Genomic DNA, 21,389 nt, shown 5'->3' with positions numbered 1-21,389 from the left:
TGAACTGAACTTTTACTCCACATCAATTCTATTTCCTGGTCCCAGTTGCCTTCAGATCAAGTCATCCCAATTAATAGACTGTACAGTTGAAATTTGCATTAGCTTTCTCCTGCCACATCCTTTATTCACCTCCAGTTTCTCATCTCCTTCCCACCCTCTAATCTCACCTAATAGCCAGTGCCCTAATCTGTCTGCTTCCATGAAAACCCACTCTCAGCAAAGTATCTGAGATGAGTCGATTGCTCACTGCCATGATGGAGTCCATTGAGGGGTAAGTATTGCAGAGACCTGGCTCCACCTGGCTCTATCCCTGTGGGACCTTGGACATGACCCTTTCACTCTCTGGGTCTCAGAGTTCCCATCTCTAGAGCTAGTGGGACTAGTCAAGATTACTTCTTAAAACTCTTTCAGCTCCCATAATCTAATCTTGGAAGCACTATCCTGGGAAGCATAGGAGTAATAGCTAATGTAGCCAATGGAAAGAGAATGAGAGAGAGGAAAGGAGGGAAGGAGACAGGGAAGGAGAGAGAAAGGAAGATAGCGAGGGTGAGAGGGAGGAGAGAAAGAAAGCAGGAAGGAAGAAGGGAAGGTGGGAGGGATGAAGGGAGGGAGGGGAATGTAGGTAACCAATAGAGGAGGATGGGAGGGAGGGAGAGAATTGGAATTAGGGAGGAAGTTTGGAAAAGGAGGAGGGGCCGGACATGGTGGTTCACACCTATAATCCCAGCACTTTGGGAGGCAGAGTCAGACAGATTGCTTGAGGCCAGGAGTTCAAGACCAGCCTGGCCAACATGGAGAAACCCCCATCTCTACTAAAAATGCAAAAATTAGCAGGGTGTGGTGGCATACGCCTACAATCCCAGCTACTCAGGAGGCTGAGGCAAGAGTATACCTTGAACTGGGAGGTGGAGTTTGCAGTGAGCCGAGATCACGCCACTTCACTGCAGCCCGGGCAGCAGAGTGAGACTCTGTCTCAAAAAACAGGACGGAGGGAAGAAGGAAGGGAGGGAGGGAGGAGTGAGGAAAGAAGGGAGGCCCATTGCAGCCTTTTGAAAACTTTCTAATGCATTAAGCAAAATATTTTGAAAATGTAGACAACAACACTACTCTTTATATAGTTACTTATTACACAGTGCTAGTGTGCTGTTTGAATCACAAATTGCATGCTAATGGCCTAATTCATAAACCATTGACATTCTTTGTGAGTCCTTAGCATTCAGAAATGAAGAATTTCTGTTCAAAATATAATTTGCATTGCAAAATTCAATAATTTAGTTTCTCATATTCATTAATGCCTAAAACCACAACACATAACTTATCCCATTCCAACCCCCTCCTTGGGACACTGGAAAAAGAAGTGTTTCAGCTGGGAAATCAAGTACTGCTTTTTATGGCCACGTTTGAAACTGCTGTGAGAGTTATCACAAGGGAAGCCATGTTGGTTTTCTTCAAAGAGTGGGCACTGAAGGATTCTGCCGCAACAAGATAGCAGAGGTAGAAGGGACTCTTGCACCCATGCAGAAGTTTATTTAACCTTCCCAATCTCAGGAACCCCATCTGAGACCAAAGTTCCTGCTGAAAGAGATGTGTGAGATTTTCAGTGCACTCATCCATAGAAAACTCAATGAAGTGACCAGTGTAACATTCAAGGGAACAATTGAATAATTCATGGGACACTCACTTGAATAGTCTGTGGAATCCTCAATGAAATGATCAATGTAACAGTCAACGGAATAGTCCATGGGAAAATTGAATACTCTGTGAAGCACTCAGAGGGATTGTCAATCAGATATTTAAAGGAAAGGGCTGTAGAATTCTTTGTGAACTAGAAATGAGGAACATTCCCTTGGCAGATACCTCTGTTATGAGATAGGGAACCTACCTCATGTAGATGAGAAGTAAAGTTGAATTCATTGCAGCTCTAGCTGTTTTTGTGTCCTAGTATAAGTGAGGCACTGAAAATCTGTTGGAAGAAAGAATGGAGAGGTGGATTGCTTATGGAAGAGCCAGTGGGAATACTTACCTGGCTCAGGTGCCCCTAGTAAGGTCTTTTGTGGTACTACCTGGGGTTAAGCTCCAACACACCAATCTTGATTTGATGGGTTTTAATTAGAATGTGCTAATATAAATTTTTCTTTTGAAACAATGCGTAGGCTTCTCAGAACCCAGATCCTAGTATTGAGACAATAAAATTGAATGAACATAACTCCTGGAGTCAAAAGTCCTGCATTTTAATTTTCAGTCTGCCTCTAGCCCTCTGTGTAAACTTGTCCAAGCCACATCCTCTCTCTGGGACTTATAAATAGGGAAGTTTGGATGTCATGGATCTCTAAAAACTCTTTTAACACTAAAACTTCTAGGACTTCTGAATCTGACCCTAGTATCATGATCGAAATTGGACACCAGTCACTCCTGTCTGGGTGTGTTTGCCTCCCAGAGCTGCTCTCCAAGGCCATGAAAGGTGAAAGGCCAAATACCTTACTAGAATGTCAAGGGGTCCGTTAAAGAGAACCACGTGTCTCATTTAGTGCTGTATTCCAGGTGCTCAGCATACAACCTGCATATCATTAGTGCTCAAGAAATAATCATTCAGGCCCGGCGCAGTGGCTCACGGCTGTAATCCCAGCACTTTGGGAGGCCAAGGCGGGCGGATCACGAGGTCAGGAGATCGAGACCATCCTGGCCAACATGGTGAAACCCCGTCTCTACTAAAAATACCAAAAATTAGCCAGACATGGTGGCAGGCACCTGTTGTCCCAGCTACTCGGGAGGCTGAGGCAGGAGAATGGCATGAACCCAGGAGGCGGAGCTTGCAGTGAGCCGCGATCACGCCCCTGCACTCCAGCCTGGGTAACAGAGTGAGACTCCATCTCAAAAAAGGAAAAAAAAAAGAAAGAAAAGAAATAGTCATGCATTCATTCAACGGATATTTTCTGTGCACTGACACTGTGATGAGCTACATTCTAAGCAGAAGGGATACCATGAGGAACAATATAAATAAAGTCCCTACCTTTACGGAGCTTACATTGGACTGGAAGAGACAGATAACCAACAAATAAAGCACACATAAACAAAGCAAACAAGTTTGAATAGAGACGAGAGCTGATAAAATAAAGTAATTGATGGAGAATTGTTGAGATAAAGGGATTACTTCCAATTAGTTCAAGAATATATCCTCAGACACTTGATAGAACATTTGAGTTGAGACCTGGATGACATCAAGAAGCCAGCCGTGGGAAGATCCCAAAGCAGAGTATTCTGGAAAGAGAGAGGAGCAAGTGTCAAGGTCCTGGAGCAGAAACATTCTCTGTGAGTTCATGGAAGATGGGCCAAGGCCTGTGTGGATGGACTATTGTGAGGTGCAATGAATGGGTGAGGTGGTTATGGTTCATGTCGGAGCCTTTGTTACATGGTCAGGAGTTAGTATATTATTCTAAGTGTAATAGGAAACCACTGAATATTTTTAAAAGGTAAATGGCATGAACTGACCCAGAGCTTTAAACAACCAAGTGGATGCTTTATGGAAATTTGAATTGTTGAATGAATGGAGTATGAAGTACCAATTGAATGTTACATTGATTATTTCACTGAGGGTTCCACAGACTATTCAACTGAGTGTCCCATGAACTATTCACTTGTTACCTGGAATGTTACATTGGTCACTTCATTGAGTTTTCCATAGACCAGCTTACCGAAAATCACACATCTCTTTCAGCAGGAACTTTGGTCTCAGATGGGATTCCTCAGATTGGGAAGGTTAAATGTGCTCCTTGGAAGACAGTCATCCCGGGAAAGTGACACCTGTCCAGGACGCAGTCAGGCATTTCAGAAAGCAACTCCAGTGTGACTCCTGCTGCTGTGACATCTGACCACGAAAGCCACCCCTTCTGCCTGGCACCCAGTACCTCTTTGTGAAGACTGAAAGCGACTCTCGTTTTGAGATTTGCTTCACTTCTCCCTCCTTCTGTCTCTGCAAAACTCTATCCCTGCAGCCTTGCCATGAGAGCAAGTCATTCATCAGAAAACCTGAAATATTTATTGTGCATATTTTAAAGGCCAAAGTGCTATATCATTGAGCTCTGCCCAGATGGGGACAAGGTTTCGCAGTGTGATGACTGGGGTAAGGATGTGCCGGACAAAATTGCAGACAATTAATCTGTGCAAATGTAATTCTTCAAAGGGGACCGGAGGACTTGCTTAAGTGCCAAAGACAAACCAGTCCATAATGACCATCATCAAAATTTAATGCAATTTGCTTATTTGAAAAAAAAGGGAATTCTTCATGTCCTTTACAGCTATCACTTATCGTACTCCTACAGGGATAATGTGAGAAGTGGGAGCAGGTGGACGGTGTAGAATTGCTTTGAGGGCTAACCATAAGCCAAATTCTGGTGGGAGGGTCTCTCCAAGGCAACTACATGCATAGACATCCCTCTCTCCTGTTCCCATCACTACTTTTCATTTGGCAGTGAAAGCAAAAATAGTAGTGGGATGGTACATCAGATGGGATGACACACACAAGTGCTTGGTGGGGGTGCTGAAGGCAGAGGTGCTGGTGGATAGGTGAGCAACATGGTGGTTGTTACTGACTTTGAGCAAGTCCTTTGATCTTCAGGACTCTCATTTATAAAATCTACAAATGTACTTGGCACATGGTCAACATTGAATTCATGCAAATGTCATCAGAGTTATCATCGCTATGGTTGTACTCCTAGATGCTGGCTGTGGGCCTTTGGGCAAATCTCCTAAGATTTCCATAAAGAGGAATTATTACTGTGTCTTCCCCATTGGGATCTTGGGAAGATTAGACAAAGTAACATGTGCCCAGCACTTAGGTCCCTGTGCAAGTTCAGAGAACAGCTACTCCTGTCATCATCACCTTCTCCATCAGTCTCAGTGATTGACTTTCTCCTAAGGTCAAGACTCGCCTTGGAAATGGGGCTGGTGCTGAGATGCTATGGTGGGGCGTGGTGGTGGAGGGGTGTGAGTGGTAGGAAGTCTCACCATCTGAGTGTCCTCTGTGCCTAGTCTCTGAGTCTCTGTGTCCCCCATCAATAAACAGGGGCACATATTGGAAGCACATACTTCATAAGCCTTGTTTTGAAATAAAATGCAATCATAGATACTAAGGCATTAGGAAGGGTTAAAAAGCTCTATGTAAATGTAAGGTGTTGATGGTTATTGTTTATTAAGTAGCGAGGACTTTTTTATTATTATTTTGATTCCTCTAGCCCTGAGATAGCAGATAAATCAGAAAAATGTCAAGTCAGAGTGAAACATAGATCTCCAGGAACCAGGGTACAGAGCTTCACAGGGATTGTTTTTTCTTCTTACAATCTTCGCTGAAAGACATTTGAAGGGAAGTTAATAATTGAAACGTAATGAATAATTGCAGTTTGGGGTCCATAGCACAATCACAATTGCCAGTTTATTACTTTTTAATATATTTGCCAAGTATTAATAATATTGAAATAATGCAAGAAGATCATGGGAAATAAATGAAATATATCATTTGTCAAGGAAAAAGGATTTCCAAACTGTAGGCACTGCTCTTATGAGTTCTGTGATGAATGTGGCATTGCAGCAAATCCTTCATCGTGGGAACGTCACCTGCAAATTTTGGTTCCTGCATAATTCTCATCAAGTCAAATCAAGGTGATGGTAGGGAAGACTCACTGCGTAGGGAGCCCTGCCATCTTTCGTGTGCTGCCTGGGGTGTGTGGAACACCATGTTAAAGGAAGTCCCAGAGCTGAGAATCAGAATACCCAGGTTATAGCCCCGGCTCTTTGGTTTGATTCTGAACAAGGGTCTTATTAAGTCCTCATGGTCAAAATGAAAGACAAATCTTCAAACATGAAGGGGTTGGGGAGGGTGCGGTGGCTCACGCCTGTAATCCCAGTACTTTGAGAGGTCGAGGCAGGCAGATCACCTGAGGTCAGGAGTTGAAGACCAGCCTGGCCAACGTGGTGAAACCCCGTCTTTACTAAAAATACAAAAATCAGCTGGGTGTGGTGGCTTGCACCTGTAATCCCAGCTCCTTGGGAGGCTGAGGCAGAAGAATCACTTGAACCTGGGAGGCGGAGGTTGCAGTGAGCCAAGATAGCGCTATTGGACTCCAGCCTGGGTGTCAGAGCGAGACTCTGTCTCAAAAAAAAAAAAAAAAAAAAAAAAAAATTAAGGGGTTGAAACAGGTCTTGAATCCCAACTCTTTTGTCTCTAACAACCCATTTTATTACTTTTAGCCCCCAGGTACTTGCATGTTTTGAAAGCTGTTCATATAATAATTTGTACATAGCTAACTTCACCATGCCTTGATGTGTTCTTCGGGAACTTTAAGGGACTGAACATCCTTGTCTCTAAAATGAGAAGGTTGATTTGAGTGAAGGCTTGCCACCTCGGTATCTCAACATAAGGGAATAATGACTAGCAATGGGGAGAGTCACAACTAATTTATTACTAAAATCAGCTCCAGTAATGAAGTCTTCAATGAATTGCTTAAACAAATTAAAGTGGACTCAAAGGTCCCTCTGACAAAGCCATTCTTGCACCCTTAAGTTCAGATGCTTATTCTTTTTCTTTTTTTTTTTTTATTTTGGTTTGTTTTTGTTTGTTTGTTTTGGGTTTTTTGCTTCCATGTTTTAATCATCTACCAGGCATTGAGCTCAGAAAAAGGGGTGGACTCACAGTTGAGGCACTGGGAATCACCACTGTTCATGGTCTAATTATCCACTCTCAGTCAATAGTAAAAGGCAGAGCAGGTGTGAAGGGCACTTTTTTGTTTCAAAATAAAGATAATATTTCCTTTGTCATAGCTGTAGGAATCACACATTTTTACTTTTATTAAAAATACAGGCCAGGTGCGGTGGCTCACACCTGTAATTCCATCAGGTGTGAGCCAAAGTGGGAGGATCATTTGAGCCCAGGAGTTGGAGACCAGCCTGGGCAACAAGATGTAACCCTATGTCTACAAAACACGTAAGAATTAGCTGGACGTGGTGGTGCATGCCTGCAGTCCCAGCTTCTTGGGAGGCTGAGGCTGGAAGGTTGCATGAGCTCGGAAGTTGAAGCTGCAGAGAGCTGTGATTGCATCACAGCACTCCATCCTGGGCAACAGAGTGAGATCCTGTCTCAAAAAACAAAAACAAGCCAGGCACAGTGGCTCACACCTGTAATCCCAGCACTTTGGGAGGCCGAGGCCGGCAGATGACCTGAGATCAGCAGGTCAAGACCAGCCTGGCCAACATCGTGAAACCCCATCTCTACTAAAAATACAAAAATTAGCCAGGTGTGATGGCACATTCCTGTAGTCCCAGCTACTTGGGAAGCTGAGGCAGGAGAATGGCTTGAACCCGGCAGGCAGACGTTGCAGTGAGCCAAGACCTCACTATTACACTCCAGCCTGGGTGACAGAGTGAGACTCCATCTCAAAAACAAACAAACAAACAAACAAACAAAAATATATTTATATATGATAGTAAATCTGCCACCAGGATATAACTGATGCTAATATTTTAATAAACATTCTTCCCAATTCATATAGCTATACACATATACGTATAGATTCTATTTTTCATAACCATGATAATATCATATGATATCGTATGGCGTGAAACTACAATCTGATTTTATCCCCCATTCTGTTTTATACCAGGAACTTCTTTCCATGACAGCAAAGCCCTGCAGAAGTTTTCCATTCTATTGATTTGCTGTTAATAATTCATCATTGACATCCGTGGAGCTATCAAAAAGCAGCTGTAAAAAAGAACAAGAAAGCTTATTGTGTACTGATATGAACCAACTCCAAGATATGTATAAGCATAAAAGGCAAGGTTAGAACACTGTTTACTTTGCTCCTATTTGCGTAAAACAAAGAGGAAAGAAAAAAGAAAGCTGTCGTCGCAGGGGTGGGGGGGCAATATTTAAACATTTTTGCCCTGAGACTGGGCGCAGTGACTTACACCTGTAATCCTAGCACTTTGTGAGGCCAGGGCAGGTAGATTTCTTGATCCCAGGAGTTCGAGACCAGCCTGGGCAGCATGGTGAGACTTTGTCTCTACAAAAAAAAAAAAAAAAAAAAAAAAACTTAGCTGGGCAGGTGGTGCCTGCCTGTAGTCCCAACTACTCAGGAGGCTGAGGTAGGAGGATCACTGGCGCCCAGGAAAGCAAGGCTGCAGTAAGCCATGATCCTTCCACTGCACTGTAGCCTGGGTGACAGAACAAGATGATACCTCAAAAAAAAAAAAAAGATAAACATATTTGCTCTGGAGGGGAAGCCAAAGAATTGATGGTGCTGGTTGTGCTGGGAGATAAGCCAGTGGGCAGGTAGAGACCTGAGGCAGGAGAGAGAAGTGTCATCGTGTACCCTATTGTACCCATGGAACTTTGGACCATATGACTGTATGAACCTAGACAAAGAATGTGTGTGCTGTGGTTTTTTTGTTTGTTTGTTTGTTTTTTGTTTTTTTTGAGACAAGAGTCTTGCTCTGTCGCCCAAGCTGGAGTGCAGTGGCGCCATCTCGGCTCACTGCAAGCTCCGCCTCTTGGGTTCACGCCATTCTCCTGCCTCAGCCTCCCGAACAGCTGGGACTACAGGAACCCGCCACCACGCCCAGCTAATTTTTGTATTTTTAGTAGAGATGGGGTTTCACCGTGTTAGCCAGGATAGTCTCAATCTCCTGATCTCGTGATCCGCCCACCTCGGCCTCCCAAAGTGCTGGGATTACAGGCGTGAGCCACCGCGCCTGCCCGGCCGTGCTGTGTTTTTATGTTGTATATACTTCATTGCATATGTGTGTGTATGTATGTATTTAATTTGAATGCAGTAGATAAATTTGTGTTATATTTAAATTATATCATTTATAATGTATCTGTTTGTGACTTTGAGGAAACAGTTTATCACTGTATGCTCCATCTCTAGTCAAATGCCTGGAATAAAAGGAGCTCAATAAATATGTACTCAATAACTTGATGTTTGAATGAATAAATAAATTCTGATTATTAAATAGCATATTTGTGAGTTGCGATTTTTTTTAGTTACTTCCACGTTTTTCACTTTGGGTGTTCGGTCACAATCTGGGCATTGCCATGCAACATGTGACCCATAGGAATAACGTGTGCCTGGTGTGCAGTGCTCAATAAATGTTTGAGGATCCCTGGGCCAATTGCCCTCAGGGTACTTCCAGCCGATGTAATCTGGAATTCCAGGATGCGATCTGGAAGACACAAGATTCAGGGGTCCTTTTCCTCTGAGAAGGGAATTGAGGGGTGGGAGGTAAAGAAGCTAGAAGCAGAATCCCAACCCAACAGCCACTTACCCAGAATACTTGACCCTGGCCCGAGTGACTGCTTCAGCTCCGCAAAGCCTCCTTCTCTCTCTGACCCTCATGAGACCCAGAGGAGGGCTCTGCCTCCTGCAAGCAGGCTCAGATGCCTGGGCAGATCTTCCCCGCAACCTCACACCACCCTCTCCTTCCATCCTCCCACGCCCCAATTCCCTTTTCCGAGGAAAATGACCCCTGAAGCTTCACTCTTCCAGATCCCATCCTGGGATTCCAGGTTGTATCAGCTGGAAGCACCCTGCGTGCAACTGGCCCAGGGATCCTTAAATATTTATTCACCACCACAAGCAAGACAGACGTTGTTCATATAGATCACATGTCCCATGGCAATATCCAGATTGTAACAGGAAACCTAAACTAAAAAAGAAAAAAAATGGAAGTAACTTAAAAAAATTACAACTCACAAATATGCTATTTTTTTAATTATTTTATTTTTTTAGACAGAGTCTCGCTCTGTCACAGAGGCTGGAATGCAGTGAAACAATCTCAGCTCACTGCAACCTCCACCTCCTGGATTCAAGTGATTCTCCTGTCTCAGCCTCTGGAGTAGCTGGGATTACAGGCACATGCCACCATGCCTGGCTGATTTTTGTATTTTTAGTAGACATGGGGTTTCACCATGTTGGCCAGGCTGGTCTTGAACTCTTCACCTCAGCCTAAGGTGATCCACCTGCCTCAGCCTCCCAAAGTGCTGGGATTACAGGCTTGAACTGCCGAGCTAGGCCACAAATATGGTATTTAATAATCAGAATGTATTTATTCATTCAAACATCAAGTTATTGAGTGCATATTTATCGAACTGCTATATTCCAGGCACTTGGCTAGAGATTAAGGATACAGTGATGAACTACTTTTTCGTAAAATAGTTTGTTTAGGAGCAATAGAACGGTCTCAGATAGAGGAAGGAGCTCTGGAGCTCAGCCACCTGAGCAGGAATCCCAGCTGGTCGCTCACCGGCTGGGTATCATTATCTCAACCTCAGTTTCCTCATCTGTCAAATAAGAGTGATGATGATTGCATTGAATTCATCAGATTGTCATAAGTCTTCAATGAAATAATGCAAGTAAAATATCTGGTATATAGCAAGCACTCAAAAAATCTCAGCTATTATTACTATTATAATAGCACCCATTTTATCTAAGGTTGGATAGTCAATGAAAGATGCAGAAAAAGACAGGGAGACTTGGGAGTTGATAGGAACAGATGAAGTAGAACTGATGAATCAGAAAGCAGTGAAATTCAATTCACTTACTGAACCAATTTTTATTGACCACCCACTATAGCTCAGCATTCCACTAGGTACGGGGAACCGGTGGTAAGCAAAGACGGGCATAGTTCCTATCTTCTTGGAGCTTACAGACTGTTGGGAGAGATGGATATAACCAAAGAATCACATGAATAACTGCTAAATTTTGACAATGACTATTGTTATAGAAGAGAGATGTAGGATGTTTCAAGAGCTGACAACAGGAGGACTTGATCTAATGAGAGAGATCAGGGCAGGCTTCCCTGGAGAGTAATGTTTGAGCTGAGATGCAACTCAGGTTAAAAGATTAAGCAGCAGGTGCAAAGTCCCTGTGGCAAAGACATATGCATGGAACTGAAAGAAGTCCAGAGTTGCCAGAGAGAGGCTACAACGTGGAGGGTAGAGTGACGTGAGGCTGAGAGCAAAGTCTGGACCAGCCCCATGCAGGGTCTAATGATAATAGTGACCACAAATAGGGTGGCAGCAATCATATATTGATCTCTTGGTATATGCCAGGCATATTATATCATATCATCTAAACTCATGACAATACCATGAAGTTGGTGCTATTATTTTCTGCATTTTACAAACGGGAAAGCAGGCTTCAGGTCATGTGGCTACCAAGGACGTGAACCAGTTATGTCTAACTCAAGAGCCCTCACAGTCTTGGACTCAGAACATCATACAATTTGTCATACAAATGAGGACAGTCCAGGGGTACATTACTAATAATACTAAGACCACAGACATAAACCGGGACCTCCCCAAGCACTACTGGAAAACATCTCAGGATTTAAAAAAAATGAAAGTACTTTGTAAACAGTGATATCTACTAAGAGATCAGAGACAATTCATCTGACCACAAGGTTCAGGGAGGGGAAAGATCTCAGTGTAACCAGGAGATCCTTTTCTTGAACCAATGCCTCATTCTGCTACAACATGAAGCTTCTTCCAGTCCCCCATCTTCAATATATTTGACACTTTGAAAAACAATTAATTGTGTCAGTTTTATTAATGTTTTAAAATACAAATTAAAAATGTGACAAATGAGTGAGAAACAGCAGTCTGTTTTAATGAAAATTTCATATTCTCCATCAATAAATCATAAACTAAAGAGAACCCAACATAAGCCACGATATTCCTTGCCTGTCTGTGTAAGGGGTTACTTGGCAGAGGGTTCCAGTTGGGAACTGGGAAGATTCTAGAATTCTGCAGGGCCCAACAGTTCAGGCTGGTGAGGATCAAAGGGGTCTGGCTTAGAAAGATGTTGCACAGGCTCCAATTCCTCTGTTCTTTCCAAGAACAAAGGGCTTAGAGAGATGCAGCACAGTGGCCCAATATGAACTTTACCTCCAAGGGATCCACCACCCTGCGAGGCAGCTTTCACCAGGACAGCATGGTGATCAGGAAAAAGCACCCCATCATTAGGTTGAAATGCAGCAGAAGCATAGCATTGTGTGGCTGGAGAAGTCACCCGCCGTCACCCTCCGTGGTTGAGATGTTGAGGATGATTCAGGGCAGGGCGTCCCTTGACCAAGGAGGATGAGAAACCTGGTACCCCTCTACTTCCTCTGCTGAGATTTCTCCTGCTTCATTCCCAAACTTTGTGTCTAGAACCTCTACTGAAATGTTCTTTTCCCTGTTTTAACATCTTACAAGAGGTATTTTATCCTACCTCTGGGTAGCAATAAACCAATTCCATCTATTTCACATTTTTAAAGAAACCCAGATAAGGAGATGCGAGGGTCTCCCTTGGTCATCCCAGGTCATTTTAAATTCCCAAGTCTGCTCCTCCAGCACCATCTTGGAAAACTCTCATATCTGATTTCAGGTTTGCAAAGGTTTGGGCCTGATTAAGCTAGATCTGCTTTTCAAAAATCCTAAATATGTAAGAACGATTTGGCAGGGAGTGGTTGGAAATGCAAATTCCTTGGCTTTATAACATTCTAAATATTGATTCTGTGGGTTTGGGGTGGAGGAGGCCAGCAAAGGGGGTAGGAGTGTGCTTTGTACATAAGCAACCGAGGTGCACTATTCAGAAGCACTACGCTAAATGAGCCTTGGAAGGAACAGGGGAATTGGAGCCTAGGGTTGGTGGGTTATTTGAGGGAACTGGGATATTTCCAACCAGAATCTCCTCAGTCTCAACTCCCCAATCCTCCCAGCTCTTCCCCACATCCTCCCTCTGCAGCAGAGTTTAGCAAATGTAGTCTTCTTAGGCCAGATTGAAATGCCAGAATGTATGGAGATTAATCACAGAATAATACAAACTGCCGCTTATCATCTCCAATATATTTGACATAATTACCCTACAAGCAACATGAAAATGTTATACTGTAATAACTCCTAGCCAGGAGAAAAGGCAGTGTTGCTGATAACATGAAAATAGAGAAGAATACAGAACATAGCCCTTCGAAAACTTTTAATTAATTTTTCCCCCTTTCAGCATAATTGATGTCAGTTCAGGCTTCAGTGTTTCCGAAGTGCTTGGCCTCGTAGCGAAGAAACTTAGGATCAGGCAGACTGACTACAGAGCAAAGCTGGGCCCCAATGGGGGACTAAGGAGAGACGGCATGAGGAGCATTTGTTCATCTTTAAACACATAATTTAGACTATGTCACTTTTCTATTTAAATTATTTTATAGCTCCCCCTTGCCCCGCCTGCAGAACCCAAAGACCAAGATCCTTTGGTGTCATTGGGAATAATTCACGGTGTGGCACTTGCTTGTTACCTTGTCAATTTCACCTGCTTCCCCTACCCACCAAACGCCCTAGTGTGACTGAGTCGCTTGCATCATGCAATGGTGCACCTTGCACCATGCTTCATTCCTCCAAAACTTTGCACTTGAAATTCTATCTACTAGGACACCCCTCCCACTGAAACTTCATCTGGCCAACCCAACTCATTCTTTAAAACTCAGCTCAGATGTCAGCCCCTCCCCAGAGCCTTCTTTTCTCAAAGACAGCCAAGGTTTCTGCCTTGCGCTCCTAGAGCCTCCTGACCTTCCTTCTAACGTGGACTGTATCATCCTATATTGCGTGAACCCACCTGTCTCTCTCCTCCTGTAGAATGTGAATGTATCATTCATTTCTATAGCCCAAGATCCACACAACGTCTAGGATAGAACATGTGCTGAAAGAATATTTGAAGAATGAACAAATAAATATTCTCTATAGCTACTAGAGTAACCTAACACTTTGTCAGTGTCCGTAACGTAGGAACCTACACAGTAAATTCCTTGTGTAAAAAGCCATGCATCTCGCTTTATAAACCACTGTGATTCATTGGTCAAACTGGCTTATGCAATCCAATATTTTCCTTTTTGCCTAGACTGCCAGGAAGCTCAAAGGTAAATGCCATGATAAATAATAACAACAGCATTAGCCTGGGTTTTGTTTTTGTTGATTGATTTTCTTTTTCCTTCACTGTGATTTTGTTCATGTTTTTGTTTTCTGTTTCCCATTTACTGACTCATCAATAGCAAACAACTTTATATAGGCAAGCTGCAAAGACCAAGTAAAGGATATATGCAAGCCCTCTCGTGCTTGCTTCATGTCTTACTTCACAGATAAGTACACCTTTTGGATAAATAACTAGTATAATTTGTCTAAGTGGTGAATGAATACTCAACAAATATTTGTTGAGCATTAACTGAGCCAGGCATCAAGCTGGGTCCTGTGCATATAGAGAAGAAAACACATGCTCTCCTCACTCAAGGAGTACATTGTTTACTGGGAAGTAAAGGGGGTGATATTTGAGCAGGGTCTTAATGGATATGTAGGGGTTCACCAGTAGAAGAAACAAAACCCGCTGAATTTTAAGAACGTCAAGTGACTTGATATTGCTACAGGATACATGTGAATGAGCACTCGCTAGATGACCAACCTGTTGAAATGAGGAAGGATAGTTCATAAGACACTTAGGAACAGACCTTGCTGTTAAGTTTAGACTTTACCCTACAGGCCACTGGTCTATAACTGTTTTACATAGGGGGACCCCTTTTCGGTGTTCAGAGATTTTATGGCAGTAGTCTCAGTGCAAATTGACTGAGAAAACATATGACAGCAAAAGTCATAGTAAGTTCAGTGATGCATTTAAATTAATTTGTACTTTGTTCAACCCAATCAAATTTACAGACATTTGAAAAATAGCTGCACCCAGCAAAACATACAATGCTCCCCTCAGAGATATAAATAAAATATGAATGTGTCTATTCTAAGTGGTTACTCTTCTCCTCAACATCTTTCTCTCTTTCTCTCTCTCTCCCCCTGCCCTCCGCCCCCCGCCCCGTAATATCTTATCTTGTGAGGCTTGACATTGAAATGCAGTTTCCACAGTGCATGTTTCCAGTGTGGTTATAACTTGTGGACCTGTTTTATCAGATGCTCCTGTCTTTTGTTTAATCAAGCCTATATTGCACCCTTTCTCTTTTCTTTCTAGTTGTTGTCTTCTTTCTCCTATGTTCTTGATCACTAGTCTATCGTTGGCCAGGCTCAGTGGCTCACACCTGCAATCCCAACACTTTGGGAGGCCAAGGTGGGAAAATTACTTGCATCCAGGAGTTCAAGACCAGCCTGGGGAACATAGCAAGAGCGCTTATCTACAAAAGAATATCTACAAAAAAATAAAAAATAACCAGGCATAGTGGCACATGCCTGCAGTCCCAGCTACTCGGGAGGCTGAGGCAGGAGGATTGCTTGAGCCCAGGAGGTTGAGGTTGCAGTGAGCTGTAATCACAACACTGCAATCACCCTGTGCAACAGAGTTATACTCTGTCTCAGAAAATCATCATCATCATCACCATCATCATCATCGATTGCTGTCAAGTTACATTTTGATATGTTAATCTAATTTTGTGGTCCTTAAATGTTCATGTGTATCAGAACCACCCAGAGAGCTACTCAAATACAGATTGCTGGGCGTCATTCCCAGAGTTTCTAATTCGGTAGATCATTAGTGGGGTCTGAGAATTTGGTTTTCTAACAAATTCCCAAATGAGGCTGATGCCGCTGATCCAGGGGCCACACTTTGAGAATCAGTGAGCTACCTTATCTCCCTTCTCCTACTATATTACCATTTCGTCTATGGTTTCATCGGTTTCTTACATATTTTACCCTTCTTAAAATTCTCAAACCTTTGATTTCATAAATAAATGCTCAGCCAGGCAAGGTGGCTCATGCCTGTAATCCCAGCACTTTGGGAGGTTGAGGGAGAAGGATTGCTTGAGCCCAAGAGTTTGAGACCAGCCTGGGGGACGTAACAAGACCCTATCTCTACAGAAAATTTAAAAATTAGCTGGGTGTGGTGGTGTGTGCCTGTAGTCCCAGCTGCCTTGGAGGCTGAGGTGGGAGGATCACTTGAGCCCAGGAGATGGAAGCTACAGTGAGCTATGATCATGTCACTGCACTCCAGCCTGGGAACAGAGCAAGACCCTGTCTTAAAAAAAGAAATGTTCAAAACGAATAAAACAATTTTATTGAGTATAAATGTTCGTAAATACATACAATCCTGAAGAACACTTTTACATGCACCACGATGTTTAAGACTGATTGTGTATACATTATAGAATTTCTTAACTCATTTCAAACTGTTAAGTAAATCAACACATACAATTTGCATTCCTTCTAATTGTCACCTGTCAGTAACTGTAAACATGTGTAAATGAGGAGCCAAGACTTTCGTGTGATCTCTTTAGGGTTACGTGTTTACCTGAGAGACTCAACGTACCGACAGTGGCCGGACTCTATATAAAGATGAACCCTGACCCGACATTCTGCAGCGACCAGCCCAGACATTATCTACAGGAACCAGCCCAGGGTGCCAGCCTGCTCTCTGTAAGTCAGACTTGTAGAAAGTCCGGCCACTATCTCTAGCAACTGGTTCAGGAAGCCAAGCAACCACCCCAGTAACAATCAGTCCCAAATGCCCAGGGTTCAAATAATAACTGACAGCTTCCCTAAAATTTTTATCCCTGCATCCAACTGGGGATAAACCCAAGAAAGCTACACAGACACCCCTACCAGATCACAGCAGATGACCACTTCTAATTATCTCACCTTCAGGTTCCTCATGACAACAGCTCCAATCAGAGTGCACGAGGTCTTCTTTTTCTTCTGCAATAAAGGTTTCCCTCTCCTCTATCTACCTTTGAGCGTCTGCCAAAACGCAAGTGATTCTGGCTCACTCCCTTGCTACAGCAAGCTCTGAATAAATAGCTTTTGCTTGTTCTTATTTGGTTGGGCTGCGTTTATTTCTAAAGCTAGCTGGGAGGAAAGGGGAAAGCCACAGCCAACTGAGCCTTGGCTAAATGTATCTAAGCATTACATAAAATACCTGTATGTACAAGACCCATTAGAATGTTTATCCAGTCTGCATATAATGGTTGCTGCAGGTGAGTGTTCTCAGGCTCTTTTCCGGAATTCTGTTGAGGGATCGTGGGGTCTCATTGACAGCAAATACGGCTGGGGGGAAAGGGGGAGTCGTCAAGGAATTTTTGAGCTGAAAGGTGTCATGATTTTTGCATTAAAGACACCAGTCCAGCAGCTGTGTGGAGGAAGAGGAGTAAGGAAGGGCAGAATGTATCAACCAGGATTTCTCCAAAGGGGTTAAACAAGAACTCTAGACCAGATTCTGTCTCCGTGGAGGCCCTTCCTTGTCCTGAAATGCATTCCCATTGCCCCTGAAGAGACACGCTTTCTTTTTTTTTTTTTTTTTTTTTTTTTTTGAGACAGAGTCTCGCTCTGTCACTCAGGCTGGAGTGCAGTGGTGCAATTTCAGCTCACTACAATCTGTGCCTCCTGGATTCAAGCTATTCTCTTGCCTCAGACTCCTGAGTAGCTGAGATTACAGGCGCACGCCACTACGCCTGGCTAATTTTTGTATTTTTAGTAGACACAGCGTTTCAACATCTTGGCCAGACTGGTCTTGAACTCCTGACCTTGTGATCCACCCACCTCAGCCTCCCAAAGTGCTGGGATTACAGGTGTGAGCCACCGCACCCAGCCAGCACGCTTTCTTTACTGAACACAAAGGTTGGCAAGGTTGTCTTCTCAGGCAGGAGGAGGACCTTGCGTGGCCTCCGAGTGAAGTCTTGGGTAAGTGCAGACCACAGTCATGGTTATTTAATTACCATGAGAGATTCTCATCAGGACACCAACAGGCAAGTTCACAGCTGAGAAACCCCTCTTAATTGCTGGGCTTGGGAGGCCCATCATTCCTTTGATGGGCCTGTGGCTTGCTCTTTTGACCTCCCACATCTAGATTTGCTGGGTCTGTGGAAATGATTCCCAGTCCAGGTGATAGAAATCTCAGGAACAAGACTCTGGCCGAAACATTTGGCCAGACTTTGTTCATTTCACGAAGAAGGGGAAATGCAAGTTTCACGCTCCTGGAACGGCTGCAAGCAAGACCCTCTGAAAAGCCTGTTCTTCAAATAAGTTAAATACCGTGAGTTTGAATCTAAGCTCCAGCCCCTAGTAACGGTGGGACCCTGACTGAGCAATGGGTTTAGTTATCCTCTCCACCCCCGGATTTTCTCATTTGTGAAAAGGACGTAATATGAGTTCCTGCCTCTCAGGGTTGCTGTGAAATGATGCATCTAAAGGGTTTGGCAGTGTGCCTGACCCATAGCAAACTCTGGCAATTATAACGCATGTTTCTTGAGGGCTGGATGGCACCTCTATAGTTTCCTACAGTCAAGGTCAATGATTCTCAGATACTAGCCATGTACAGCATGGCTTTACAACCTTTTATTATTATTACCTCCCTGATGAGTCTTTTAAACTTTTTTTCCTAATCGTCACCCCACACACACCCTTGAAATAATAGCACAGGTGCACTGTGTATCTGTTTCTGTACTGTGACCTTTTGCAGGGCCACGAACCATTGTATAGTATCCAAGACCTTTTTCACCCGCTAAGAGCAAATTATCTCAGCAGAGATGAAATCTTATATGCATTTTTGTCCTTTTTCTTGCCCATAGAGAAGTGAGCTAAAAATTGCCACGTATATATGTATACAGAAAAAAAATACACCCATATATGGAAAATACTTTGTTTTACTTTCACTGATGGGAATGACCATGTGAAATATTTCAATTTTACATAGTCAGTGGAGGAGCTAGTGTTAAAAAGAAATAAAGCATCTTCCAATTTAACAAAGAGGGTGAGAGAGAGAGATCCAGTTGTTGCCTGCGTTAAGAATGCATGATCTCGCCAGGCGCGGTGGCTCACGCCTGTAATCCCAGCACTTTGGGAGGCTGAGGCAGGCAGATCACAAGGTCAGGAGATCGAGACCATCCTGGCTAACACAGTGAAACCCCATCTCTACTAAAAATACAAAAAATTAGCCAGGCATGGCAGCATGCACCTGCAGTCCCAGCTGCTGGGGAGGCTGAGGCAGGAGAATGGCGTGAACCCTGCAGGCGGAGCTTGCAGTGAGCCAAGATCTCACCACTGCACTCTAGCCTGGGCAACAGAGCGAGACTCTGTCTCAAAAAAAAAAAAAAAAGAATGCATGATCTCGGGTTGGGGGTGGTGCCTCACACCTGTAATCCCAGCACTTTGGGAGGCCAAGGTGGGTGGATCACCTGAGGTTAGGAGTTCGAGAACAGCCTGGCCAACATGGCAAAATCCTGTCTCTACTAAAAATACAAAAATTAGCCCGAAGTGGTGGTGGGCACCTGTAGTCCCAGCTACTCGGAAGGCTGAGGCAGGAGAATCCCTTGAACCCAGCGGGCAGAGGTGGCAGTGAGCCACGATTGAGCCACTTCACTCAAGCCTGGGCAACAAGAGCAAAACTCCATCTCAAAAAAAAAAAAAATGCATGATCTCAAAGTGAGATCTGTGTGAACTGAGAAAAATAAGAAAGTTCACATGCATTCTGTTTAAAGTTCAACCTTTTATTCCAAGATGTCGTATTTTCCTTTGTGTGTGTGTGTATGTGTGTGAGAGACGGTTGTAACAGGAAATGGTAGTGATTATCTTTTTGTATGTGGGGTTCTGTGTCTGTGTGCTCAGGTGGTGGCTGAATTGATGGACTTACTTGCCATGCTGAAAAGTAAGTAACAGAACTTCTACCTGTATTAGTCAGGGTTCTCTAGAGGTCAGAACTAGTAGGATAGATGTAGATATATATCAAAGGGAATTTATTCAGGAGAAGTGGCTCACATGATCACAAGGTGAAGTCCCACTACAGTCCATCCACAAGCTGAGGAGTAAGGAAGCCAGTAGTGGCTCAGTCCGAGTCCCAAAACCTCAAAACCAGGGAAGCCAACAGTGCAGCCTTCAGTCTGTAGCCGAAGGCCCAAGAGTCCCTGGCAAACCGCTGGTGTAAGCCCAAGAGTCCAAAATCCAAAGAACTTGGAATCTGATGTTCCAGGGCAGGAAGCACGTGCTGGAGCATGGAAGAAGATGAAGCCAGAAGACTCAGCAAGTCAGCTTCTCCCACCATCCCCATCTTCTGCCTGCTTTTTCTAGCCGTGCTGGCAGCCAATTGGATGGTGTCTACCCACATTGTGGGTGGGTCTTCCTCTCCCAGTCCACTGACTCAAACGATAATCTCTTCTGGCAACAGCCAGAAATACCCAGATACACCCAGGAACGATACTGTGCATCCTTCGAGCCAATGAAGTTGACACTTAATATTAACCATCACAGTACCCCAGAATTTTGTTCATGTTCTCTGGAATCTAAAATCTGGTCCCTCCTGGCTGGGCGCAGTGGCTCACACCTGCAATCCCAGCACTTTGGGAGGCCAAGGCAGCCGGATCACGAGGTCAGTAGTTTGAGAGCAGCCTGACCAATGTAGTGAAACCCCATCTCTACTAAAAATACAAAATTAGCCAGTCGTGGTGGTGCATGCCTGTAATCCTAGCTACTGGGAAGGCTGAGGCAGAAGAATCACTTGAACCCCAGAGGCGGAAGTTGCAGTGAACCGAGATCGCACCATTGCACTCCAGCCTGAGCAACAAGAGTGAAATTTCGTCTCAAAAACAAACAAACAAACGAACGCTGGTCCCTCCTAACGCTCCAGCTCTTGGGGCTCTGAAGGTTCACCTTCTGCCCACTCCCATATCCACACATGCTTGTGGCTGCTAGACAGATTCATCCCCTTCCTCACCCTGTGGTCCTCGCTGAACCCACAGGATAGAACGTCCGCTGCTCTCCTCCTGAGAGAACCGCAGTAGAAGAAGACTGAGCAAAACATTACTGGGCACAGCTATTCTGCACCTCACCTTGTACTTGATTTGCAGAACTACGAAGAAGAATGATACGTGGTTCTGACCCTAAAGGAGTTCAAAGTCTAGCAAAGGTGACAGAGGTCTCCTGCCATCGTGTTCGCTCACTCTTCCTTGTTCTACTGAGCTATGGGTCTCCCAGGAAACGTGCTGTGCTCTCTAGCACTGGAGGATTTTTTCTTCAAAGAAAGGATCTCCTGGAATTCTGGTTTTTACCAGAACCAGGAACCAGGAGCAAGACTCTGGCCAAAACATTTGGCCAGACTTTGTTAATTTCATGAGGCAGGGGAAATGCAAGTTTCATGCTCCTGGAATGGCTGCAAGCAAGACCCCCTGAAAAGCCTTTCTTCAAATAAGTTAGTCAGACACCATGTGTTTGAATCCAAGCTCCAGCCCCTAGTAACGGTGGGACCCTGACTGAGCAAGTGGCTTAGCCTACACTGTGTAGGCTTCTCTACACTGTTATACTTAAAAGTAATATTTAAGGTAAAAAAAAAACAAAGATGAAAATGTCAAGGCCAAATTAGGTGAGCATTGCATAAGAAGAGAATGCCACAAATAAACTG

The 21,389-nt window shown here is 43.9% G+C and overlaps 1 protein-coding gene across 1 annotated transcript in view; it reads right to left on the bottom strand.

Moving 5' to 3' along the window:
- Nucleotides 1-7,495: 7,495 nt before the first annotated feature.
- The window catches only part of TMEM114 (transmembrane protein 114), a 50,991-nt gene continuing 37,097 nt past the window's right edge, over nt 7,496-21,389 (bottom strand). The window contains exon 3 of the mRNA XM_032144773.1: nt 7,496-7,753. Coding sequence (XP_032000664.1) covers nt 7,743-7,753 — 11 coding nt within the window. The 3' untranslated portion in view covers nt 7,496-7,742. The remainder of the gene's footprint in view (nt 7,754-21,389) is intronic.

This window comes from Hylobates moloch, unplaced genomic scaffold (assembly GCF_009828535.3).
Source record: "Hylobates moloch isolate HMO894 unplaced genomic scaffold, HMol_V3 SCAFFOLD_23, whole genome shotgun sequence".
NCBI lineage: Eukaryota > Metazoa > Chordata > Mammalia > Primates > Hylobatidae > Hylobates > Hylobates moloch.
The sequence above is the reverse complement of the archived record's forward strand: the minus strand, read 5'-3'. Positions and strand labels throughout refer to the sequence as shown.